We start from the raw sequence: 27376 nt of genomic DNA, 5'->3' as shown, positions 1-27376 counted from the left end.
CATCTGTGAGATGAGACAAGTAAGAATAACTCCATGAACTGGGTTCCTTTTGTATGTGTTGCCTGCCTTGTTACAGAGTTTACTTATTTCTCTTGGCAGTGGCAAGTTAGCTGCTGTTTTAAGGGGAAAAGAAAGAGATGAGCAGAAAGTCACGAAGTGCCACTGCCTTCTCCCTGTGAGCACAGAGTGAGCACCCCAGACTCTGCACACAGCTGTGCTGACTCCAGCATCCCTCCTCAGCCAGCACAGCCACCCCAGCGGCAGGAGCCGCTTAACCCGGGAGGGAATTGATCTGTAAAACGCTGTAATGAGCTTCGACAGAACAGGGCCATCGATAGGGGAGCACACGTCAAAGGGCAGCAGGCTGAGAGCTCCAGCCCTGCCCTGTGCCCTGCCGGCCAGGCAGGATCAGCCTCCTCTGCTGGGCAGCCCTGGGGTCCCCATCACCCTGAACAAACCCAAATTCAGGCAGGATAAACCTCCTCGAGCTCACATCGCCCTGCACAAACCCAAATTCAGGCAGGATCAACCTCCTCTGCTGGGCAGCGCTGGGCTCACATCACCCTGCACAAACCCAAATCTAGGCAGGATAAACCTCCTCGGGCTCACATCGCCCTGCACAAACCCAAATTCAGTCAGGATCAGCCTCCTCTGCTGGGCAGCGCTGGGGTCACCATCACCCTAAACAAACCCAAATTCTCTCAGTCCCCATCACCCTGCACAAACCCAAATTCAGGCTCCTCCTCAGTCATCGTCACCCTGAACAAGCCCAAATTCAGGCAGGCACCTTCCTCCTCGCTCCCCATCACCCTGCACAAACCCAAATCCAGGCAAGCTCCTCATTCTGGGGTCCCCATCACCCTGCACAAACCCAAATTCTCTCAGTCCCCATCATCCTGCACAAACCCAAATTCAAGCAGGCTCCTCCTTGCTCTGGGGTCCCCATCACCCTGCACAAACCCAAATTCAGGCAGACTCTTCCTCACTCCCAATCATCCTACACAAACCCCAAATCCAGGCAGGGTCCTCTTCGCTCTGGGCTCCCCATCACCCTGCACAAACCCAAATTCAGGCAGGCTCCTCTCTCTGGGCTCCCCATCACCCTGCACAAACCCAAATTCAGGCAGGCTCCTCTCTCTGGGGTCCCCATCACCCTGCACAAACCCAAATTCTCTCGGTCCCCATCACCCTGCACAAACCCAAATCCAGGCAGGCTTCTCCTGGCTGGCAGAAGGCAGAGCTGCCTCCAGCCCCTGCAGCTGCAGGAGTGGCCCCTTGCCCTGAGGGATGGCTCTGCTGGAAAGGCAGCAGCCATTTAGCCCTCCTACCTGGCAGCTGTGAACCATCCGATGAGCATTTAACACAAAAAGACATTAGGGTCCATTATAGATACGTCTGGAGTCCCCTTCTCCTTCTAAAAATGTCCAAAATGTCAATGAAGCAAAAAATTGCTTACGTGCTTTGCTGAAATGCCACACAAAAAACCAAAGGTGCTTGGTAGCTTCTTCAGAGAAATAAAGGTTTCAGAGCAGCAATTAGCTTATATTTCTCAAAGTCTACCATTGGCTTTTTTCAGCTTTTTTAAAATAAAAAAAAAAATTAATCAAGATCATTTAGAAATCCAGCCAACAAGTGAAATAAAGCTTGAACTACATTTAAGCCTAACATAAACAAATGCTGACTCAAATGATATTTTTTAATATTCATAAATTGAGAGTGAACATGATGAAAGTGATTTCTAGAAATCACTCTCTGGACTCTCATACCTCAGAACCTGTGATGCCAAATAAGCAAATAAAAAAAGCAACAAGAGCTGGGCATGTGGGCCTGCAACAGCAACAGCAAATCAAGAGAAGAGGCATCAAAATGTTAGACACCAACAAAGACCTTGGCCAGGGCTGAAGGAGATAAGGTAACAGAGCTTCTGGAAAAGAAATCAATACCTGAAACCAAAGAGGATCATTGAATTAGAAAAACTATCCTTTTTTTTTTTTTTTTGGCACTCAATTTTTAATGAGCAAAATGTTCACTGCCCAAGTCAGAAATGCTGCCAATGCCTTTTGAGTGGTATTTGCTGGTGATTAATGGTATATCCTACTAAAAGTATGATAAGGAGCAAACTAATGAAAAATCATCAATGGAAATGAAAAAAAAAAGAAGGACCAAGATGTTCATCAAATGTCCTTCTTCAAAATGCTACAGTTTTAATGTTTGGAAAAAAATAATAAAAACTAACCCAAACTCACACAAAAAAGACCTGAAGAGCAAATCAAGGCATTTTAAGAATGTACAAAGAAAAAAATTTAAGACTGTTCATTTTCTATCAAATCTAGTTACTTGTCCTACATCTTAAAGAAGTTGCAAGCAAATACTGCAATTTAATATCTTTGCTTGTATTTCCTAATTAACAAATATACTTCAGCAGCTTTGCAAATTGGCTTGAATTCAGGAAAATATTAACCATCTGCCTGAAACTAAGCACATTTTATACCTTCCTGAAGTCAGCTGGAAAGAGAAGCCTGCATGCCTATATGCTAAAAACGAAACATATGCTCCAGTGATATGCTGAAATGGAGCCTTGGTGTTAAAAGGTCTTAATTCATGCTTGAAACCATCTTGAAATTCTTTGGTGAAAGGCAGTGTGGCAAGAAAAACACTGGGTTTATCCTCATTTGAGCCACTAAACTTCAGACTATACATATATTTTTTAAACCAGATGACAGCACAGACACCTCATCATTCTCTCTGGCTCTGCAAAGGGGTTCCCCAAAATATTTGACTGCAAAAGCAAGGCCTGAATCTGAAACATGCACATTATTTCCATGGTCTTGGGTAAGCATCTGCAGAGGGGCTGCAAAAACTAACGAGCTCAGCAGCCCCATCTCTCATTTGACAGGCTCAAGATGCTCGCACACGTAGCAGCTGGGTTATTTTTAAAGCGACGCAGAAATATCCACAGAAACACACACGGAAATAAACACCCGACTATGAGACACACATATATATTTCTGTTCCACGGACGCTCGGCTGTCTCCCTGGGGCCATTCCTGCCAGCAGCAGGAATCCCTGGAGCCCCAATAGCCAAGGCCAGGCTCGGGTGGCCCGAGGAGCGGGTCAGTGCCCGATCCCGGGGGGGAGCGGCCATCCCGCAGGGAGGAAGGGGGATGCAGGGATGGGGTCGGTACCGCATGGGGGGTCGGTACCGGATGCAGAGGAGGGTTCGGTACCGGATGCAGGGATGGGGTCGGTACCGGATGCAGAGGAGGGTTCGGTACCGGATGCAGGGATGGGGTCGGTACCGGATGCAGGGAAGGGAACGGTACATGATGAAGGGAAGGAGGTCGGTAACGGATGCAGGGGATGGTTCGGTACCAGATGCAGAGGAGGGTTCGGTACCAGATGAAGGGATGGGGTCGGTACCGGATGAAGGGATGGGGTCGGTACCGGACGCAGGGAAGGGTTCGGTACCTGATACAGAGGAGGGTTCGGTACCGGATGCAGGGGATGGGGTCGGTACCGGATACATGGAAGGGTTCTGTACCTGATGCCGCGGCAGGGGCGCCCCCGGGCAGCGCCGCTCGCTGCTGCTGCGGGCGGGTGGCGGCGGCGGCGGCGGTGGCGGGGGGCGGCCGCCCCATCATCATCATCATCATCATCACCACCATCAGCAGCCCCGGGAGCAGCGCGGAGAGGCGCCCGCAGGGGCCCGGCATGGCGAGCAGCCCGCGGGCAGCGGAGGCATATTGCGGGAGCGCGGCCGGCGCAGCGCTCCGCACCCGCGGCCCCGGGCCCGGCTCTGCTGCTGCTGCGGCAGCGGCGCTGCCCGCCCGCCCACCGACCGACGTGCCGGGGCGGGGCCGAGCGGGGCCGCCTCCCCCAGGTGCCCGGGATGTCACCGCCCCCTCTCTCCCCCAGGTGTCCGGGATGTCGCCGCCTCTCTCCCCCAGGTGCCCGGGGTGTCACCGCCCCTCTCCCCCAGGTGCCCGGGGTGTCACCGCCCCCTCTCTCCCCCAGGTGTCCGGGATGTCGCCGCCTCTCTCCCCCAGGTGCCTGGGGTGTCACCGCCCCTCTCCCCCAGGTGCCCGGGGTGTCACCGCCCCCTCCCCGAGGTGCCCGGGATGTCACCGCCCCTCTCCCCCAGGTGCCCGGGATGTCACCGCCCCCTGTCTCCCCCAGGTGCCCGGGGTGTCACCGCCCCTCTCCCCCAGGTGCCCGGGATGTCGCCGCTCCCCACTTGTTGCCGCGGGGCAGCCGCGGTGTCAGTGGCCCACAGATCCACAGAACCACGGAATCCACTGGGCTGGGAAAGGCCTTCGAGGTCACCGAGTCCACCCTGTGGCCCAAGAGCACCGTGCCAAGCACTGAGTGCCACCCCCAGGCTGTCCTGAAGCACCCGCAGGGATGGTGACTCCGCAGGGATGGTGACTCCACCGCCTCTCCGGGCAGCCCGCTCCGATGTCTGATCATCGTTTCTGTGAAAAACTCTGCCTGAACCTCCCCTGGCACAGCTTAGGGCTGTGTCCTCTCCTCCTGAGCCCATCTGGCTGCTGCTGCTGCTTCCAGGGAGCTGCAGGAGCGGAGAGGTCTCCCCTGGGCCACCTTTTCTCGGGAATAAACACCCCGGCTCCCTCAGCTGCTCCTCATGTCGCTTGTGCTCCAGACCTTTCCCTTCTCTGGCCTCACAAACACATGAATACACCTTCCAATTTCACTTATATGCATCCTTAATTCTGAAAAATGCATTCAGGAGAGCTAAGAATGTTTGTTCTCTATACTGCTGATCAGTGCAGTGTTGGATATCAGGAACTGCTGATAGGAATAAGCATGCACAGGAGGCAGGGAGATGTCTGTGTGTAGGATCAAGGCTTTAGGAGGTGTAATGTCATTTTCAAGGCTGTCACAGTGACTGGAACACATGCCTGATGAGGAGGGGCTGAGGGAGCTGGGTGTATCCTCACAGCCCAAGGTGCAGTAATGGAAAAACCACTGCAGTCACAGCAGATAAGGCTGGAAAAAAAACCCCAAAACCCGAGGAAAGGGAGCACATCCAGACAAACCAAAGTGCCCCAGAGCAGGGGGGCAACCCCAACCTGTGTCCCTGGGAGCTGAGCACACACTGGGATCACTCCTGCCCATGCCAGGATTCCAGGGAGGCCAACATCCCATTCTCTGTAAGCACTTGCAGAACAGGTTAACACCAGATCTTCACTGGATGTTGAAAGAGTGAATAGAAACTTCTTTGGAAAGTATAGAATTACTTGCATTGCTTTTTAACAAACAAAGATCAGTCAAATAAAAGGTTTATTTTAGATACTATAACATACTAGGCCAAATCCTGTCATTTTCAAATCGCAGACAATTTCTTCATTGAAAGAGAAACAGAGGAATAGAGTCACAAACTGTAGCAGGGGATAAATTTGCCCATACTGAAAGGAAGAACTAACAGGTCACTGTGCATATTTTCAACATATCTCTTATAAAATCTGAAAAAAATCTAATATATTTTTCCTTATGCCTCCAGTCATTCTATACAGGACAATGTAATTATTTCACTGCCATGAGCAATGACTTGAAATAGATTTGGGATTGACACAGGAAATACAATTTGCTTTTATTGCAGATGCTGGTAGTCCATTGGCACCATTTTGGAGCAGTCACTGCTTGCAGGGTAGTGGGAAATGCACATCCTCCTCAGCAGGTACTTCTCAATACTGTTCTTTATTGTCAATCTGTCAATATCTTTTTCTTAATCAGCACCAAAAAAACCACCTTTGCCATGAAAACCTGATTTCATTTTGTAGGACCTTTCTTGAAAGGCAGCGAAGGACCACAAAAACCAGACAAATAAAACAATCATTTATTTGATGTGAAACTCCTCCAGGATCTCATAAAGAAAATAAAATTTTCCTTTTAGTGTAGCAGACATGCTCAGTGCCTATTTGCTTAATTAACATCCTCTCACCCAGCTTCCTATTTCAGCCTTTTATGTGGGCACTGGGAAGGAAAAGTGGCTGTTCTTGCACAGCCACTCTTGGAGCTGAATTAATTTAGGATTCCCTGCAACTCTGTGTGGTCCCAGGTGGGAAAAGGGACCTGCAGAAAACTTGCTGCTGCTGCTCTGGGCTTCCTTTGTTCAGGAATTTGTCTGGTGACTCAGGGTGTGGCAGATCACAAATCCATTCCCAAATGTTTGCAGACGTGAGCTTTTAACAAGATATAAATTATTTGCAGAGGAATAGTTGAACCAGCTTGGCAGCTGGAACGTTTTAAGTTAATGTTGATGATATGAATATGCACAATTATTCATTTATAAAGTTATGGGGGGAAAGAAATGTGTTAAATGGGTGATAAAAGCTTTCTTGAAAATAGTTCCAAATGGGCAATAACATGGGGAAATTAATTGTCTGTACTGCATTTAGAAAAATTACTAGGAAAAATTAGGGTACACAATAACATTAATTTCAGCAAAAATATAATCACAATCAGGATTTTCTGCTTAAACAAATTTTCTTTGAAGAAATGAAGGTTGGTAGTAATTTATGTCAACTACCTGAGTATTCTCTTGAGGAATTGTGTCCAGTAGTAACTCCTGCAGTCTTTAAAGGTTGTTATACATTCATCAAACTGCAAACAAATTGCAACCATTGCCATCAACCACTGAACTTGGCATCTGCTGTTCTGCCAGGGCTGAAAGTGTGTGCACAAATGACACAGAAATGTCAATCTATGGGGACTCTGCAAAACTCTCAAACGCAGTACCACACAGGCCTGGTCTGCATGTAAAATTACAAATAATATAAATTACAATGGGGTGTTTTACTGTCAATATTCTTCTCATATTTTCAAGGTCTGTTTTGTGCTTTTGTGTCCTGCAAACTGAGTCTTAGCATATCCTGTGTGTTTGTCATGAGGGGTAATAATTCACAAGACTTTCAGGAGGTTTATCAGGAAGATGCAATGGAAGAGATTGATTCTAGTGAAATACCTTGTGAGAAGATGGGCAGCTGACAGCACTAACCTCAATTCTTTATGCATATCAGACAATCTATTGATGAGAAATTCCTATAAATATTTTTTCAAAGTATTTCCAATTGTTCACCATGTTCTTGAGAATGCCTGAACCGGGGATTTAAAAATATTAATGTACTGATATGCAGTAAAGAATTAATGTATTAGCAATTAATTTACAAACTAATGATCAAAACACATAGTAAAGTATCATTCAGGTGTGCAAAGAGTGGAAGCACAGCAGCAGAGCTCTAGTGGAGTGGTGTAAATGCAATTTACCTCAGGACATGGGTCACCATCTTACCTCAGGTGGCTGCACCATAAAATGGGAATTTGAAAAATTCTGTTGCCTTGTTCCTGTAATGATACAGCTGTTGTCACTAATTTGACAATAATAATGTATTACTTTGGAGCTGCTAGGCAGATGCAGTGGTCCCTGTGCTGCTATCCAGCTGCAGGTATCTTATTTAACAGGAACCAGGCCTGTGTTGGCTGCAGGGTGTGTGGAACAAAGGCTAAAAACAATGTTTGGCTTTTAACAAACATGTTTGCTGCTGTTGTGTTTCTTACACCACATACAGCTACTGTGACATCAGTAGAAGTTGTTAATTAAACCACAAATATCAGATCTTCATCTTTTCTGTCACCTTTATCACTCTTCTCCTTAGATTAACAAATTCTCAACTAGCAAGCCAGGGAATTCACTAGTTTGGAGTTTCCTGAAGTGTTCACAATCACATTTACTTCTCACTGTTTGTTTTATCAATAAAACACACTCATGCCTTTATTGTGACAGAAATATTCCTGTCATCCCACTCACACAAGGTGAGTATGACTGGTAATCAGAAAAAATGTAACACTGAGATTAAATGAGAATAAAAATACAAGGAAAGAAACTCCACCTCTGTGAGAATTTTCCTAACCTCAGGACAAGATGTCACCATTCTCTACAGCAATAAGGCACCTATAAAGTCTAAAATATTTATTTCTGGTATGTAGAAATTTCTGCAGGAAATCAGTTTTCTGGTGATAGAATATAGTCTGTGACTAGATCATTTTTCTTGCTTGTGATTACAAGATTTTTTGACTCAAGGTGCCACCTAAAAGCTGTGTAAATGTAAGGTTTTTGAATTTAGCACATAATTGTGGAGTACAAACATATATTATGAAATATTTCTGGTGAATTAAATGCATTTTAAAAATACACCTAAGAAAATCCAAACAAAAACAGAATTTCTGTTGATTAAGAGGTATTTTATTCCAAAATTCTAAATATCAGAATCAAATCAATAATTACATTTTTCAGTTTACCCAATCATAGTATTTTGAAAAGGTATATATATACATAGAAAAATACAACCTAATAAAAACACTCAAATTTGCATTAGGATGAAAAGAATGAGTTAAAAAGCAAACCATAGCTTTAATAGCTATACATTTCATATCAGTACAAAATTACTGTGCCACAACACCCACCCCTTTGCACAATTTATAATTTAATACAAAATAAGGTGACTTCAAATGTATATTGCTCTCCTTAAATGTACCGAAGACCTTTGAAACAAGTTCATAGTAACCGAAAATATTCCCATTTATCCTGCAAATATTTACTGCACGACAAAGAAACATAAAATGCAGCACTCTCGTTAGTATGTTAATTTTCTGCTTGTGCAAATAATGCTCTACTGATTTAATGCATGAGCAAACACAAAAGAAAGGCAAAAAAATCCATTATGAAGAAATAAAATGTTACATTTTCAGCATATTTGTATCATAGCAAATACAAGTTTCCTTCATGGACTAGAAAAGCAAAACCTGTACAAGGACTTTTTTTAAGATGCAAAATGCTACATGAAATCTTCCATTACTCTGCAAAAGCCAAGGGTCAGGTTATTCACCTTTAATGCAGCATATCTGGAGAAAGTCATTGCATGAAAGGTTAGAGTTCCTGTGCTGTGTTAAAATTCTACACATTGGGGAAAAACGGACCTAAATACCACAACCACATGAAGCAGCAGTAGTACTACAGACTCAACCCCGTTATTCTATAGTCTTTAGTCAAATTTTCCACCATGGCCTTAAAGAAGGTGGTCCCAGTTCTGAAGCACTCACGGGTTAGTAGTGGACACACCTTAGAATATACACCCAAGCTTCACCCAATGTGGGTGATCAAAGGCTTCCAACAGCATCGTTAATTAATTAATTAATCCATCACCTCCAGTGAGCATGCTGTCCCTGCAAGGTCCTCACAAAAAAAAAAAAAGGAAACACCACAAAAAAGGGAAACAGCACGGCCCTTCTTAGGCCAGCAAAAGTGGGCAGAGGACTGGCAGTGAGCCAGGCCAGACCATGGCATATTGCACCTGGGGGCTGGAGGCTGAAAACTCAGTACCAGGGATCTCAGATCCCACAGAGCTCAGCAAGAGCCGTGATCCCATCCAAGGGGTTCAGATCCCACAGGAGTCACAGAGCTCAGCAATAACCATGATCCCATCCAAGGAGTTCAGATCCCACAGGAGTCACAGAGCTCAGCAATAACCACGATCCCATCCAAGGGGTTCAGATCCCACAGGAGTCACAGAGCTCAGCAATAACCACGATCCCAGCTGTGGCATCTGCCTGTGACAGGGGCCACTGCCAACAGAGCTCTGCACGCCTCAGGAATAAACCAAAATCATCTCCTCTGGGCCCTGCCATCACCCTTTTTATTTTTCAGAGTCCTGTTTTTCTGTAATAATTTTTTATTTTTTCCCAAATCGTTAACAGCCAGCAGCACTGGACACAAAGAATCACGCTCAAAGGGTCACGTTAGGCTGGACCAAAGACAAAACCTGTTTTTTTGTCTTTGGTCCAGACTGACCAAAAACCAGTGTAATGCTGCTCTGAGACTGTTTGGGAAGGTGGAGGAAAAAATACTCCAGGATTCTGTCAGGGTAACCAACAACAACCGCAAATGCTGCTAATAAGTGCAGATTGATTCCTTCAAATCACCAAAGGCATGCTGATCACAGCTGAAATATTTTCAAAATACCCTTTAAAACTATTTAAGCGTGGACTCAAGTTTAGAAACAACTAAATATTTGATACCTTTGCTTGGAATAAATGTTTTATAAAGAAAGAGCGCACGTAGGAAACTTTAGAAAGTTTCCACAAGCATTATTTGAATTGGAGATCAATGTGTAGATCAAGATTTAAAACAGAAAAAACCCTGATAACTTGGCAAACTTACTCAAAGATTTCAAATTATGTTGATAAATATAGCCATATTTGACTTTACAGTCATGCTTAAACAAAAAGCTATTTCCACAATTTCATAGTTTTTTGAAAGAAATGTAAACCTATAAATTAGGTTCCTTGCTTTACATTTTCTAAATATTGTCAAATATAGTAATAGATAATATGCATTCTGTAACATAAATCACTTTTCAGTATTGATCATGAGATGCTGCATTAATTGCAAACTGGAGTACTTACATAATTTCATATTTCATTATAAAAGATATAGCTCTTTTAAAATGTTCTTACTGTCTAAATAATTACATAGCTGTTGATTTTATATTTATAAAAAATCTGCTCCTGAAACATAGCTCTCAAAAGAAGGCTAATTCTCTGTTACTGTACTTGTACTTTTTAAATGCTTCCAGTATGCACCATGTGCATACCAATTTTGACTCAAAGGCATTAATTTCATTCTAAAATACCTTTTCTAAAGTCTCTTAAAAATCTTTAAAATCCTTCTACAGTACTTTCTGTAAGAATACATCAATGCCTCTAAACCAGCATAAAATTTATATTGACACAAGTACATACATAATCTGGACTCTTATTGCTGAATCTAGAACACACTATCAAAAGTTTCCTGCACTTTCATTCAGGAAAATTTCCAGTTTGGAATCTCCCTGAAACACAAATGCTACTTTAAATTGAATTTGAGGTGTTACATCTATGCTAAGTAACCTGTATACTCCATTTACATATGCTACTTTTGAACCTAACTGTAAATTAATGGACATGAAAGAAGCAACTATTTGTTTTCATCCTTCAGCAGAAGGCAAGTAATAAAAAATCACTTAAATAAGTCTTACTTTATGTAACTTCAAAAATGGAAGATACTTTCTATAGCTACAGCAGTTGTACCAATAAAATGTACCTTCTTATCCTGAAAATCAGCAAAAAGAGAGTTTCCAGTAAAATTAGGATGCAGTTAGCACTGACATTAGCAATGCTATGGTATCCCATCCATGTGAGCAGGAGGGATCTTGACCATGATTTTTATTTAAATACTCTTTTTCACCTCCTAACAAAGCCTACACATGCAAGTAGTCTAATAAATTTCAAGTCACCATGGAGTGTACATGTAATGAAAGCACACATGGAGGAATTAGAGCTATAATCTGTCTGGCAGGCTCTTAAACCTCTTACCCTACTGAGATTAAGACTGAGTAAAACCAAGCTCCTTGCACACAGATAATCAGCTGACAAAGCATGAGAACCACAAGCCCATGGAAGAAGCTGAAAATAATGCTGCTCTACCAAAGTCACATTTTGAGGCCAAGATCAAAGCCTGACTCCCGGCTCTCTACTACACTACTAGTAACAATACTAAAAGTACAGACAAAAATAAAACATTGGCCCGCCGAAGACCTTGAAAGTTCAGTGAAAGCAGAATCATGCCCTACACCCTTTCATGTGAACTAATTTTATCTAAACAAACTGTCTAAACCCAACCCATGTACATGGATAAATATGGAAGCCTATATCTGGTGAACATACTGGCCCCCCAGACCCAGTGCTCTCAGATGCCATCATGGATCAGCAAGTAAAAATGGATTTAACAAATGCGATTGGTGGATTTTAAAGCCCTGAAAGGATGCAGAAACCAGAGTTGAAACAAACTGCTCATTTCAGAAAGTTCTGGCTTTAGTGAGCACTGCTGTATTTATGGGGGAGATGCAGCTGTGAACAAAAACCCCAAGGTACAAAACCAAACCAGAGTTTTTGCCTTTTCAAGAGTTTGTCTGCATAGAAATCTCACTGGCGTAAGAACAGTAGAAGTCTTCCTTTGTATGCCTGGCTGCACACAGGGAGTGTGGTGTAATTTATAATTTATAGTGTAATTTATTCTCTTTTTGGGAAAGAGAATTGACACATCTCATAGAAGGCACCTTAGTAATGGTTCAGGTATGTCCACTGTAGGATCTGTGCAACCTGTGGCTGCAAGCTGAACAACCTCCTGCTCTGCAGTTCCTTGTCTGCTGAAATGCAGAGACAATGCTCTTGTCTCAATCAGAGTAAAAAGTTTCCTTTCACTACACCAATGGTGAGGGAAATAAGCTGAGAGTGATGCAAACCCATGGCTTTAAACCACTGACCTTTTGGCATGTTCAAAAACCAGCAATGGATCCAAATACTTAGTGTCTTTTCTGGCAATGAAATGCATTGAACATAATGAAATGTCTTGTGCAATGAAATGTCTTGTGCAATGAAACATGCAGGGACTGAAACAATGAATGAATCCAATGAAACAATGAATGAGTGAAATGAAACAAGCCAAATCAGCCTTTAGTTTTTGAACCCTTGTGCACTGCCAGCTCTCCCCTGCTTCATTGGACTCACTGTTCTCTGGGGGCAGGAGGTGAGGGAGGTGTGAGAGTGGCTGAAGGGCAGGTGTAATCCAGATGTGGCTGGCAGAGAGCCTGCTGTGAACAGCCCCTGTGCCACTCCATCCTGCACCTGGGCATGGGCAAGCAGGGAAAGTGAGGATTGATATCTTCCCTGCAGTGCACCAGGTAACCTGTGCCACACAGTGCCCCTCCATGCTCTGCCAGGAACCAAAATACCATCCAAGTAATTTACAGCCTTCAAACCCTGCACAGGTTTCACTTGTGGGCATCAAGGGTTTTCTCAGACATGTCTGTTGGCAGGCACAGCCCAGCATCTTGTCCCTGGCAGGGCATGAATGCATCCATGGAGCCAAGAACTCTGTGAAACACCTGGATCCTGCACTGTGGAAATACACAGCAGAGTCTTGGGATCTTGCCCTGAATATTTTCCCCAAGCCACACAGAAAGTACATCAGCCCCAGATTTCTATCCCTCACTTGGGGCTTGTAGGCTCAATCCCTACAGTGAGAGCCCCAGGATGTGGAAAACAGTATTTATAAGGGAAATATTTCTAGAGAGAAACCACAAGACAGATGATTGGTGTGCAGAACAGGCATCAGCTGTGAATGATTCCACTGAATATTTCCTATCTCTTGAGCAGGAGAAAAAAGTCATCATCAGAGCTAATGGGTAAAGAACATTCTTCAGTACTGTAAAACAAGCTACATTCATCTTTCTTTTTTTTTTGTGCAACTGACTTTCAAGAGCTAGGCAATGAAATGTAGTGTACTCCAACCAAATCCAACCAAAACCAGCCATGGAATCCAGCCAGCACCTCTGGAGGCTGCTGGCTCCAAGGGCAACTGCAGAATCTGGGTAGCAATTCATGGAGAGTCAGTGCATGGACCAGAAAAGATGACGTGTCCTGTGTCCCAGCAAGCAGAATCCCAGCACTGCTGTCACTGGAGTTTGTCCCTGGGGGCAGTGCAGGTGTGTTAGTGGCAGGCAGGAACAGCATTAATGCAGGAGAGGGGTTTAAGTGTTTTGCCCTTGTTTTGCACACAGTGCTGATGCCTTCTGAGACCAGCAGCTCTGCAGTGCTGAGTGTTTGCTCATGAAGGGGGAAGCCAATATTTGTAACCAAGATGTAGGCAAGTGTACACTTGAGAATGTCTTACAGATAAAACTCTGCTTAAGCTTCTGACGTTCCCTCCCCGTTCTCATGTGGTTGCAGCTGCTCTCTTTCTTGTTCTTCCTGAGGTGGCCTCACACGTTTGAAAAAGCCCATCTGTGATTCAGAGAACAAGGAAGAAATTGCATTGTGACTTGCAGAACATACACACACCCTTGCCCTTTCCTTCATCATCAGATCTTAACTGATTAAGCTGTCTTTTCACTCTCGCCCCCCATTTTTGACCTCCAAAGACAGTAAATATTTTTAATATATTAAAAAACTAAAACTGAGTTCAGCACCATCACAGACATGCTCTTCTATTCAGCTTCTTCCTGACAAAGCTGAAAAGCTTTAACAGTTATTCCAAAAACTTAGCAGATTCAGATGATATGGGGAGCAAGGCAGTTCTGAAAAGTGCCAGTACTATATGAAATAATACATCACTAGCAGGGAAAAGCAAATGACACAAACCCCTCCCAGACACAGGACTTACCCTGTACATGACAAACACTAGAACAGCCAGGAGCAGTAACCCTGCTAGCACAGCCAGAATGATAACCCACACTGGCACAGGCATGGGCTGGGGCTGAATGCCCCATGTGATATTTGTAGCAACCTGACAGAAAAACACAATAAATCACATTTTGCACCACAGTGACATGCTGAGTTCATCCATGCATTTTCAATCTTGTGTACCTTTATCCTATCATGATTATGATCTTAATCCAGTATAAATTACTTTTTCTCTCCAGAATGAATGGAAAGCCATAGATTCTTGGTGACATAAAGACTTCACTGACCCAAATTTAATAGGATTTTAAAGTTAAATTATAGTAGGGGGTTGGGGATTGTTTTGCCTGGGTTTGCTTTTTTGTAATCAGTGGTAACATGGCAACATGTCTTCTGTAATTCTTGATGATTTTCAGTAAAACTGTAGGAATCTGGAAATATTTTGGAATTAGAGAAAAATATTTAAGGGCTTTTCCTTTTTTGTTTTTTTTTTTTCTTAAAAGGCAGTATACTTTGAAACAAAAAATCAAGTCCATGAGGCTTGAAAGAAGAAAACCTCAGCTAATAACAGGCATTAGAAACCATATCCAAAAATGAGTTAATCACAATCATTTTCTACCTTTTCCTTAAGATCTCTTAATCCTATAATGCTAAAAAACTTTCTATTTGCCAGCCCAAATATATCTTCCTTTCTGTTTGCACCCTGTCTCCTCTTTCCCCTTGAAACCCCCTGAGGCACAGAAGGTCTTTTTGTTCCACCCTCACATATAAAGTTGACATATGGTGCCGTATATAATATAATGGAAGTTCATTATTCAAGCTGCAAGTGCTACTACAGTTGAAAGCAAATTTCAAGTAAAATATTTCTCTAACAACAACGGCATTAACAGGAACATGAGAACTGTTCGCCATCTTTTTTTTCATTTTCAATTAACTCTTTCAAGCCACAAATATTGTCAGCTCCAGTGTGTTTTACCCTCAGCTGTATGTGCACAACTGAAATAAATACATGAAATAAATAGCTGATAAAATTAAAATTATATCAAGTCATAAAAGTGTTACTCAACAGTAACTGTCTTTGCACTAATTTTGAAGTGATTGTATATGGGTACAAATAACTTACAACTGTAGAATTGTGAATATCTTCAAAGGAAAGGTTCTTATAAGGGAACTCTATAACACTGAAGGAAGCAGATGATTTCAGAGAGTAGGAATGATTCTGATTTTCTTTCTGCGCAAGAAAAACAAAATTAGCATTGCATGTGGGTACAAAAATCACTTTAAATGTTTCAGAAACAGCAACAGAATATACCCAGTCACTCACATTCATGAAAGTTTGGGTCCAAAGGCGTGATTTTAAATACAATATTGCACTCTTTCCCCTCTCCAGGTGGCCAACTTGGCAGACAATCTTCAAACAGTCAGCAGTTCCACAGCCCTGTGAATAAAAGTAAGGGGGTTCCAAGTATGAAAATATTTGAAAAGTGCTTAATGGCACTACTTTACCCATATATATACATCGGGAAAGCACCATAAACTATCAAAATACATTAAATAACCTCCAGTATTTGATAATTACTTATACCTTGCAGTTACAAATGCAGCGATATGGTAATATGCTAATTTCCTATTAGAGATTTTTCTCCCGTCATGTTTAGGGAGGAAAACTCTTCCTTGCATTTGTTTTTGAGGACTCCTAGCAGGCCAGGAGTGCTGGCAGCAGCCCAGCGATGCTGGGAGCTCACTCACCAGGGTGTGCACGTCCCCCTCCGCGGCAGCCGCGTCCCTCCGGCTGACGCGGTGCCCGCGCTGCTCCTCCCTGCCAAGGGTCTCATTCCTCTCATCTTCCTTGGAAGCAGAAACCTAGCACACACCAAGGGAACGCAAACAGTGGCTCAGCACATTGCAGGCTTCAAGCTGAAGGCCAAGAAAACACCTACATGCAAGTTTGTCTCTTTCTATCCTAGCTTTTCTTCAGATTCCGTCTGAAAATAAATCATCGCAAATCACAGAGCAGAAGCACAGGAACTTTGTATTTATATATTCACTGAAGTTTCTGTTTGGTTATCAAAGTTACCCAAGCATTCTTTGTTGTTCTATACACTGAATATCTTCCCTCAGCCCTTTTTTTGCTCTTGAACCAACACACTGACATTTTCCTGAACTAACACACTGACTTCTTCTTGAACTAACACTCTGACTTTTATTGCTTGTTCTAAACTATCCTAGAAATCAAATCTCCTTACACTCAATTAAACTTGCTGGGTTTTATCTGGTGTTTGTTCTCCTAGTCCAGCCCAGGAAAAAGGAGTTTCTTCTGCTCTGTAAATCCCATGTTTTGCTGGCACTGATAGCTAACCCCTATTGTCCTTTGTGATCTTTGGATGAATAGATAAATTCATCCAAATTGGATGAATCTATTATTATCTATTATCTCTTTATCCAGTTGGATAAATTCATCCAAATTGGATGACTTCATCCAATTGGATAAATAGATAATATTAAAAAAATACCATTTTCTTCCAAGAAACAAAACCCAGAAAATTTACATAAAGAGTCCAGAAGCATCTGGTTTGTTTTAGGTTTTAGTTCATGATCACATTGATTATAATTCTATTGCTTTGGACTTAAAACTCATATAGAACAGCCTTGAATTAAAAAGGAAAAAAAAAAAAGGAAGAAAACCCCATAATAAAAAGAAACAAGACAAATTGATCTTGAGTTTATAATTTTCAGCTGCTGTTTACCTTTTATTTCACCTGCTATGTACATTGACAGGTAGTGTGGAAAAATGTAGACTTATTCATCAGCCATAGATAAAAAACTCTCCCAGTTTGTCATATTCTCAGGGATTTGGCTATTTTGAGAACTCACAAAACAGCCAGACATACTTCATTCCACTCAAAGGGAAAGTCCTGCTTACCTTAATTTTCAGTGGGTTGATTTCCATGTCAGAAGTGCAGTTCATGGGACCATCAATTTCATACTGCACAATGTACAAGAGTGTGTTGTTTTTGTATTTGTAAGGCCACTGCAGAGTCATCATCACCTTGCTGAATGCACTTGGACCATTGTTTCTCAGCTGATTATGAAAATAAAATTTACAGATGTAAATAAATGATGCTACTCTCTCTGTTAATGTGCATATAATTGTTACTTTATATTTGAGCCACAAATGTGATACTGCCACTATCCCTACCCCCAACCACTTATGGCAACAGCATCAAAACTTTATCTAAAAGTAGTAAAACTTTTCACTATTATTATTCACACAGTTCTCTTGGTAAGTTTGCTTAATTAAACAATCTAGATTAAATCTGTGATAATTCTTAAAAGGATATTTTAAATACTTAAAATTCTTTCACAGCAAATGATTTCAGAGTAGTGATTCAGATGAACAGATAGAGCACAATAATTTACAGCCATGAGCCATTTCCTGAGCTCACATTACTTCAAAAGTTTTATCTAGATTTCAAAAGGCAAGAAAATAAAATATGTGTAGTTATTTAGGTATTTAACAGTCAACCCCTGTTATACTATTTTCAGGCATTCCAACCCTTCGTGGATATAACAGTTATTGGCCCAGCATTAAAAAAAATAAAATAAAAAAGAAAAAAATCATAATTTACTCCAGAGAAAAGCTACACCAAAAGATTTCATTTCATTTATCACAGAACCACGTCACAGAAATGAGCAGTAATTCCACACCTCATAGATGTGCTGAACCAGAGGCCCAATGTCATCTTCTGTTTCAGGGTTCTCCTTGGGCTGCCAGTTTGCAATGGGAAGGAATATGTGGTCAGGGGACGAGACACTAAACAGCAGAGCAAAGGAGGTGTTGTTAGCAAGCATGAAAAAATAAATGGGATTCTCTAGGACATCTAGAGGAAAAAATCAGCATGCTTAAAATGCAATCTCCCCTTCTTCATCCTCTGTATAAAACCTGAAAGAACAGAAGTGGTTGAATATTAAATGTTCAGTTCTGTTCTTTAAATTAAAAAAAGATAAAGGACACACATGTCATCCAAACAAAACCAGTGTGAAATATTGTGATAATGAGAAATATTGGTGATGTACAGCCTTAGCAGTACAATTCTAACAAAAATTCAGCCCTGAAAGCAGTGAAGATACCAATCATGCTTTTCCAGTGTGCCATCCCCCACCTCTCAGATACTGAACAAATTCATCACAATAATTAATGTAGTGGAAAATTTTAAAAAAATTATGCATCAGGAATCCAAGTTAACTGGTTCTTTTAGGTGTGAAGTAGAGATGTAACCAAGTCGTTACAATATTAACACTATGCTTAAGATTGAAGGTGAGGATATTACAAACTTAAATCCCATAGAAACTTCAACTTTGGTTTCAGGGGTTTTCAGATGAAGCCCCAGTCAGTTTGTGGAGGAGAAGAGTGACCTGCAGAAATGTAAAGCTGCAAACTTTAAAGCTGCAAGAGGGGTGATCTTTTCTTCTTCTAAAAAATATCTCTAGTAATGGAGGCACAATATTCCTTTTTGGAATAAACTGTGTAATGATTTAGAATTATTTAAGATCCAAAAGTCCAAAGGCTGGCTAGAGAAAAACCATATTGTCTTTATGATTCAAAATTCCCTAAACCTTCCTGGAAAACTTATGAGGACCTGAAAGGAAGTTCAGTGAATATAGAGAAGCAGATGTGCAAAAGCTCCTTAAAAGTGTTTATTAAAATATACTTAAAAGTGTGTATTAAAATACACTTACCCTCTAATTTCAACAGCTGCTGAAATAGCAAGGTCAGCCTGATAATATGCTACCGGGCTCAGGTTGTCATACAGGTTGGAACTGCAGGGAAAATAAAAGGTAAATTCTTAAATGAAATAAGCAAAGCATTTAATTAAAAAACCCTCCACACTTCAAAGTAATGGTATGAGCCCCTATAGGAAAGCCCAGTTGCTAAAATCTAAGGACCAGACTCCAGCAAGTTCTCACCTAAATGCATGGAGCCCCAGCAGGGAGAGGATGGTGAAGGACTCAGAGTTAATGCTGACTCTGTTCTGCAGCTCTCACGTAAGAAAATACAGGGAACACTCCCCCTTCAAAATGGTGCTGGGAGCAGAATCTTGATCTCCTCCAATTATTCTGTCCCCTTAAACAAACATTTTCCTTTACCAAGAATCCTGAATCTTCTGATCATTCTCCCGTGCTGCCGTAATCAGCAAACACCTGCAGCCGTGTTTTCCTCCTGACCTGTAAATACCTCATTCTTTTTTTTAGAGGCTGGACCTGCTCTGCCAGGAACTGAGCCAGCGCTGCAGATCCAGCTTGGTGAGTTTAAGCCAAGCGGTGTGATCCCTAAAAGCTGTCCCAGATAATCCCTGCTGATGCCTGTCACTGGGAACTGTGATTACTCTGTCCCATGGCACCTCTGCTCACCCTTCCTGCACCCAGGAGTCACTGAGGGAATTTCCTCCCACAAAAGGCCTGAAACACTACAGGAACCTCCTTTCTCTTCCATCAGGAGACCAGCATGGCTTGAGCAGCCTCCCTGACTGTTTCTCACCCTGGGACAGCAGCGTGTGGCTGCTGGCAGCCTGAGGAAGGGGACAGACACCCCAGAGCAGATTGCTTCTGCAAAGGGCACCTTACCAGCTGATGGAGAAGGGAAAACTCAACAGAGAGCAAAGGGAGATCAAAGAGATATTTCATGTGCCAAGGCCTTTGGTTGGTATGGCTAAACACTCCATCATTAAAATAGAATGGCAGCTTTAATCTTTCCCAACTCCCATAGATGACAGATGCATAGGTGGATGAGATTAATTTATTCACTACATTAAAAAAAAAACCTAAAAATCTCTTAAATGGAAAGATAAGGTGGTTTTGGTCCACAATGGGAGAAAACCAAAAAGCTGTATTCATACTGTCCATTAAAGACAACATAAAACTGCATTGGCTAAAGATACTCCTAATGATCACATCTCCAAACTTAAATATCATCTGCAGAAGTTACAAATTCAGATTTTTATATCAGATTTATATGACAGTGCTAATCTTATAATTAACAGGAAAACTACTGTTTTGTTCCATTTAATTTTCAGGAATTTAATTAATTAATTTAATTCTGTTCCTTTTAATTTTCTTCTAGGCTGGCCGCTGTGATGGTTCATTGCATGTTACTTCTGCTCTGACTATCCCATACACTGCCTGCTCTGAAAGTCTCTCCTCCTCTAAATACATAAAATTCAGAAGGAATTCAGAGTTCAAGCATCACTTTTAAAAGAGGGCTGTAAACACAAAGCCGTTCTGTGGCACCACAAAAGTCAGCAGAGCACAGTGATACGCACATACAAATATTCTTAATTTTTCCTGTATTTTAGGAAACCTAACTGAGTGTGGTTATTTTTCAAGCCAATACAAGGCAAAGACAAGAGGTCCATCCCCAGAGATTTCCATACCTCCGGATCTGCAAGTCGAACTTGACAGAGGTGTCCATCTCAGACTGCTGGTGCACGCTGAAACGCAGGCCAGCCAGGAGCTGGGGGAACAAAACCACTGTGGTTCAGTTGGAAGCACAATAAAACACACATTAAAAGCTTCTCAGTGCTGTTAGACTACAGTGAAATGGCTTGAGACTCCTGGTGATGAGAGAACACACACACAGAACTGGCAAATTCCAGTTGTGCGGTTCATCCTGGCTGGAAATGTACTGCTCTCTCTTTAGATCACAGCCATAAAACACAAACTAAGGATTGTATCTTGCTCCCCACCCTTACCTCAGCCATTTCTACACATAACTGAGCCTTCCCAGGTGCTGCAAAAAATACTGTAATCTAAAGAGTAGGAACACATTAATGATTCAAAGTTAATTCTCAAGGTTTAGTCTAAGTCAATTCATATTTGCTTTAATATCTGTGCAGTTCAGCTTGATGCACTTCAAAGGATTTTGGAAATAGTATTTACTCATCTATACAAGATGGTTCTTGGAAGAAAAGCATCATGAAATTGTTATAATTGTGACTGATTTTCACTTCATTTCCTCAGGAAATAAGACTTACTATGTAATATCACCTTAAAATCTGTCTCACTAATAATTTTTTTAATTCTTCCAATTTCAGCTACATTTGGTGGAATTGTAGAGGTTTCAACTAGGCAAAACTCTGTCCTTCCTCATGAAAGTAGGCAGAAAGGAGATGAACTATGAGAAAAAATGTTGTGAGCTAGCTTGTGATTATATCCTAAAAAATACATGTCAGATAAATATAAAAAATTCATGAGGGACCAAAGTCCATTAATTCCATTCCACTATTTAATGAATGACTCCTTTTGAGTTGCATCACAAAAGTCATGAACATTCCTTCCAGCCTTTAATTTAGCTGAAAAGTTAAAACCAACTACTGCTGTACGAACCAAATGAGGGCAGCTAAATGTCAGGTGTAATCTTAAATTCCTGGGAGAAAACTTCTTGCCCAAACACTGCTGTGATTAAGGAAAATGCCACCTGCCCCCTGGGTGAGCTTCCAGACACCTGTTGGACCAGGCCTTACCTTAGTTCCTGCTTTCATGGGATTGCCCAGGTCACAAACCACCATGCGAGTCTGATTCTCTGTTTTAAATGCACATGACAGTCTGGCCAAAGCCTGCAATAAACCACAAAGAAACATTAAGGAATGCCCTTCGTTACATCTGAGCACCTGGATGAAAGGCTGGAGAGAAGTCCTAGATATGCTGTATTAATTTTAATATCATTTCTCAACCAAGTAATAAAATGAAATAAAATCTGAGTGTGGAAGTCTCCAAGGAGAAAAATGCTTCTGATACAAGACAGACCTGTTTTCAAGGTTATAAAAGAAAGGGGCTTTGAAAAAATGGATAATTTCTCAGTGCTTTGAAATAACAGGAGCCACTAGAGATTTCCAGAGCAGCAGGTGAAGCATGACTCCCGAGAAGCAGCTGGGGTCTCACCTCGTTGTTGCGAACGACGCCAATGAAATCCGCCTGGGGAGGAACCACCACGAAGAGCTCGGCCTCATAGGCTCCCTCCCCCTGGTTCTGGGCACTGACAATCAGGGTCAGGGGGTTGTCATCACCAATGTAGATCTGCTTCTGGTCACTGCAAGGAAACAGTGTGAAAATCGGCTCTGCATTGGGGTTTCACACTGCAGGGAAGTGGCTGAACTCAGAGAAACGAGAGACATTCTGAAATTTCAGAAAGATATCAGAGGAATCTGGAGGCAGTGCCTGTGCTTCAGGAGTGTCAAGAGAGCTCAAAAATATTTTTTAAAAACCCTCTGTCTATAATCAAATAGATTAAGTATTACATGGATCAAGTAAGTACAAATGGAGCAAGTATTACCTGTTCTTTTGTAAGAATCTTGCCTATAAAACCACAAAACAAAAAACCACAAACACCTTTTTCCCACAAGGAACAAACCATTATGGGCAGCTAAATCCCTGTGCACATTTTGAATTACAGGCCCACTTTGCAGAGGTACAAGCACATATTTATAACAAAACTCAAGGGAAGGCTCAGCTACACAGAATAGAGCCAAGACCTCTGCAATACCTTTGGTTCCAGACACAAAGAGATTATCTTAGCAAACAAAGTGTTTTCATTTCACCAGCTACAAGCATACATCAGGGTATCTGCACTGATGTCAAGTGTTACTGAGGTGTTTGCATAAATTAGTGCTTGTGAAGTGTCCTATCTACAATGTGCAAATGCTATAATGCATTAAAAAACAGATTATGAGATAATCCAGCAAGAGAGAGTTTAGACCTCACAAAGTAAAAAAAGCTCAGACTCATGAATGAATTACCACTGGCAAATTGTTTCTTTGTTTCAGGTTTGATAAAAGATACTACCAATACCAACAAATATTTTTAATTTTTTTTTTCATACATGTGAGAAGAGAGCCCTACTCCTCCCCTTGCTGGATAAAATCACATCTTCATGTGTCTATCTGATGTTAAACAACACAACAGAAATACAATGGCAACTAGCAGTGGTTTATTCTCACTGCACGTGTCCAGCTTAGCAAATAAATAAATAAATAATAAATATGGCCTACTTATGGTGGAGGCTGATGTGAAAGTGGGAGTGGTGCATTACATGCTAAAGACATTAGGTTCCAAAGCAGAAAATGGGTTTTCTTTAAAGCATATAAGCCTGAGTTTAGATTGCAGGCAATGAGGAGTCCTGCTTATTTCAACAGATCTCTTAAATAAAAGTAGTACAAGCTACTGAATTTTAGACTTCAAGTAGGAAAACTGCTTCTCCTTGTATTTTTGTCATGTATTTACCTTTCTACTGACACCTCCAGCTTTGGTTTGCAGATGTTATCATCCCCACAATCCAGCAGGATATGGGCCTATGGAAAAATGAAACAAATACTGTTGTAATAATTCCTTCATCTGTTCTAACATTTTCAATAGTACTGTTTCACCTTAAAAGCACATTAAAAGAAATTCCACATAGCTGGTTATGAAATGTTTTCATGCCATTAGTCTCAGAAGAGAACAAATGAGTTTTTATATGTCCTGCCCTACTGCAATTCTAGGACTTAACCTTAACCATCTTTCCATACTTTGAATAATCCCTTCATATTAAGGGATTGATGCTCTTTACAAACAACTGGAAAAATTTGTAAAAAAGGGCAGAACAACTATTTCTGTTACCTTAATAGAACTACAGGGGAAAACATAATGTACACAGAGCAGCATAGCATGAGAATGGATGAAAGCCTTGACTATTACACTTCCACGACTAGTCTGATTTTCTCCCTAAGATGAAGCAATGCTCTGAGTTCTCTGATGCCAGGCTGTGTGAGCAGGGTACCTGTCTGCTCATGTTGGCAGGAGTGAACTGGTTGAGGATAGGGTGCAGTCCTGTGGCATCTGCAGCTGTTCTGTAATCCAGGCGATATTCCATGAAAATGGTGATGGGAGTCAGCTTGTCTCTGAACTCAGATTCATCCTGGGGAAAGCAAAGGTTTCAATCACAACTCAAATGTAGTAAAAATGGAGAGGCCAAAACATTAAAACTTCTGAGCTCTTTTCAAAGCAGAAAATCTCTTGTCAGAAAACCTGCACAATTTCAGCAGTAACATGCCTGTTTAAAACATGGAAAACTGGAGCACACAGAAATATTAAGTCATGGAAATCCAGTAGAGTCTAAAGGCGACACAGCTCTGCTCTTTCCTGTCAGATTAACCTCAGCCTGCTTCTAAGACCCCTCAGAGATACTCATCTTTGGACTTACAATTTTTCCTTCCTGAAATTACTACTTGGCACTTGGATGTTGCTGACTTTCATGCTGTTCATTGGAAATCTTTCTGCTTATCAAATGTTGATCCTGCCTTTCAGAGAACTTACAAACCATCTCTAAGCTTTACATCAGCCACAGATTTGCTCAGTAAACTCTGCTTCCTTTCTGAGAGCAATGAAAACCACTGACTCTAGCACAGCTCACTTCAGGATCTTATTGCAGAAGATGCCTTCTGTGGGCAGAAGCTTATTGATTACCTATAGTCTTAAACTGGTTTTACACCCCATTCATGATCATTTCACATAGGTCATGTGTCCTCACTTTCTTTATGAAAAGATCAGGTGGAAATGTGCTAAATCTTTACTAACCCAGAGATTTGAGATGTCTAATTACATATATAACCCGCTCACAAAAGTCAGGTCAAAGAAAGTATTACCTACCCTCCATGAATCCCTAAAGATTGCCAGCATTTGTATTTGTTGGTTTTTTTTAGTGGGAAGCAAGTATTGTTTATGTTTGATTTATAAGTGCTCAGAAATAAATCTGAGCTGCATAGAATTTACATAGCTACACACAATGTTTCTGCTACTCATTAAAACTTTTAAATTGTGCTAGCATCTGTTCACATTTGTGGGGATGAAAACAAAGACGGAGAAAAAGCAAAATTAGTACTTCAACTTTCTCCATCTCCTCTGCTGTTTGCTTATTTTGGCTTGTCAGTTGCAGGTCCATATTTTTCTTCAATTTTTAACCTCCAAAGTAGAGGAGACAACCTCTGCTTATTGACTTTCATGTTCCTTGGAAATTATAATTAATTTGGTGCCTGGATGACTTATCCAAGAAGTCCAGAACAAAGTCCTGAATTGAATTTCCAATGCATTTAGGGACCAGGATCTTAGCCACAAGAAGATGCATCATTCATGCTGTGACAGCAGCAGTAATTTGGGACAGATGTATAGTTTTAGTAATTTCAGGTCCACCCACTGAAAACAAAGTTTTTCTAGCATTTTTTTCTTGTTGTTTTTTTTTTTTTTAAACACCTAACACAATGAATTTATAATAGGCAAAGCACCAAAAATTATTTGCCTAGAACATGAATGGCTGCTTACCCTCAAGAAGGCATCGAGTTCCTCGCAGTTCATTTTGCCCCCCTTAGTAATGGTCATGTTCTTGGAGTGGCTGGGCTGTTTGCTGTGCAGAAACAGAGCTCTCCTGATGGCTCCTTTCTGCTTCAGCTTGTCCAGCAGCAGCTCCACCTGGAAATCTGCCCAAGACAAAGGGTTTGGGTTAGGGATGTTTCATTCCATGAAACACAGGGCAGAATTCCATCAGAAACTGAGCTGATTTCAACTACAACACAAACATAGTGCTTGCCCCTCTTAAAACCTCCAGCTCTTTCCACGTAAAATCTGCCATTACATTAGCTCTCAAGCACTCCTACTGTCCTAAATTGGATTTTGCTTTCTCCTTAAACACTGGAAATATCTAAGGACACAGATACATTTATAATTTGTAATTGCTGTAGAACAGCAAGAACTAGAGTTAGATTTTTTTCCCACTAAATTTAAAGCAATGTTGCACATAACATTTGTGTTTTTAAATGCTATTGATAATCTAATTACTTGAAACATTTGATATATATAATAAAATTTACAATACATAACAGATATTCATATGAGCCTCCCAAGATCACCACCTCTGTACATGCCACAGAAAATAAAGGAAAAGATTTTGCAATGAGTAGACACTACCTGCCTGCCACACTACAAAATCTCTTGGACACAACTTAAACACTTGTTTGAAACAATCTTTTCCTGATTGTGATCTGAGAATCTGAGGAAAAAAGTCAGTGATATCAGTCAGAGAGTCAAGATCTCAAGAGGATGTGACAAGTTCCCTCTGGCTTGTCTCTATCTCTCAGGCCCAGCAATGCACATATTTGAATATTCTTGTCTGAAAATCCCCTCAATGAGAGTTACTGTAAATTCTGTAAAATACAAAGGGCTTTCCAAGACTGGTTAACCACAGAGTTGAACATATGTTTAAAGTCTCAGATATGGTCAAATGACTTCTACACCACTGCAGCCAAAAGAGCCTGCTGGAGAGTCCCATGGATGTACATGCCACCCAAGTGGCAGCAGTGGCTGCAAAGGGCACCCAGCTGTTTGTCATGAAAATAACAATGACCAGTGTTCATGTTTACAAACAATACAACGAAAAATTCCAATTTTTAAATGAGCAGAACTTACTGAGTGAGTTGGGGAGCTTTCCTTTGCCATCCGCCTTTAAGCAGAACTTCACTTTGAAGCTGTTTGGGAGGAAAAAAATTAATTTCACACACTTTTTCTCTCATTTTCTTCTAAAACTCCTCACTATTTATTTCTTTTCAGATGTATCCTGTTTTTGAGACTCTAGCCCATTCCCAAAAGCTATTTTCTACTGATGGAAGAGAAACTATAATCTATTAACAAGTAGGCAGAATTGCAGAAAGTGCAAAGTTCTGGAGTCTTGTCTCATCTAGGAACAATCACCTGTGGACTGGAATGTTTATTTCTGTATTCAGATGGGTCTGATTTATAAACCTATCATACTGACCCTGAAAAGAAAGTTAGCAGTAGGAAGGGAAAGTGGGTTTGGATAACATCCTGGGAACCAGAAGCAATATCAGTTTACAGAGCAGATCATTGCCCCAGTGTGTGTATGTTAGTGGGTAAAAACACTGCAAATACCATGGGATGTGCTGATGTCTTGGGAAGACCTTACTCTGCTTAGCAATAAATAAAATAAATTAATAAAATAAATAAATAAATAAATAAATAAATAAAAGGACAGGTTTTGGGA

At 41.4% G+C, this 27376-nt stretch overlaps 2 protein-coding genes across 2 annotated transcripts in view; both read right to left on the bottom strand.

The window, feature by feature from the left end:
* The window catches only part of FAM171B (family with sequence similarity 171 member B), a 35210-nt gene extending 31497 nt beyond the window's left edge, over nt 1-3713 (bottom strand). The window contains exon 1 of the mRNA XM_054277773.1: nt 3542-3713. Coding sequence (XP_054133748.1) covers nt 3542-3713 — 172 coding nt within the window. The remainder of the gene's footprint in view (nt 1-3541) is intronic.
* Nucleotides 3714-13693: 9980 nt separating this feature from the next.
* Nucleotides 13694-27376, bottom strand: part of ITGAV (integrin subunit alpha V) — a 42538-nt gene continuing 28855 nt past the window's right edge. Inside the window, exons 16-30 of the mRNA XM_054277760.1 lie at nt 26785-26843; nt 25645-25799; nt 24107-24244; nt 23572-23639; nt 22234-22381; nt 21816-21908; nt 20727-20806; nt 19036-19116; nt 18004-18109; nt 17219-17377; nt 16045-16158; nt 15620-15733; nt 15419-15526; nt 14279-14401; nt 13694-13899 (exon numbers count right to left, since the gene is read on the bottom strand). Coding sequence (XP_054133735.1) covers nt 13804-13899; nt 14279-14401; nt 15419-15526; nt 15620-15733; nt 16045-16158; nt 17219-17377; nt 18004-18109; nt 19036-19116; nt 20727-20806; nt 21816-21908; nt 22234-22381; nt 23572-23639; nt 24107-24244; nt 25645-25799; nt 26785-26843 — 1642 coding nt within the window. The 3' untranslated portion in view covers nt 13694-13803. The remainder of the gene's footprint in view (nt 13900-14278; nt 14402-15418; nt 15527-15619; nt 15734-16044; nt 16159-17218; nt 17378-18003; nt 18110-19035; nt 19117-20726; nt 20807-21815; nt 21909-22233; nt 22382-23571; nt 23640-24106; nt 24245-25644; nt 25800-26784; nt 26844-27376) is intronic.

The sequence above is a fragment of the Melozone crissalis genome, unplaced genomic scaffold (assembly GCF_028551555.1).
Source record: "Melozone crissalis strain CALT ecotype California unplaced genomic scaffold, PUWL_Pcris_2 ptg000023l_1, whole genome shotgun sequence".
NCBI classification, from domain to species: Eukaryota; Metazoa; Chordata; class Aves; order Passeriformes; family Passerellidae; genus Melozone; species Melozone crissalis.
Note: the sequence above shows the minus strand (reverse complement) of the source record. Positions and strands in the feature narration are given on the sequence as shown.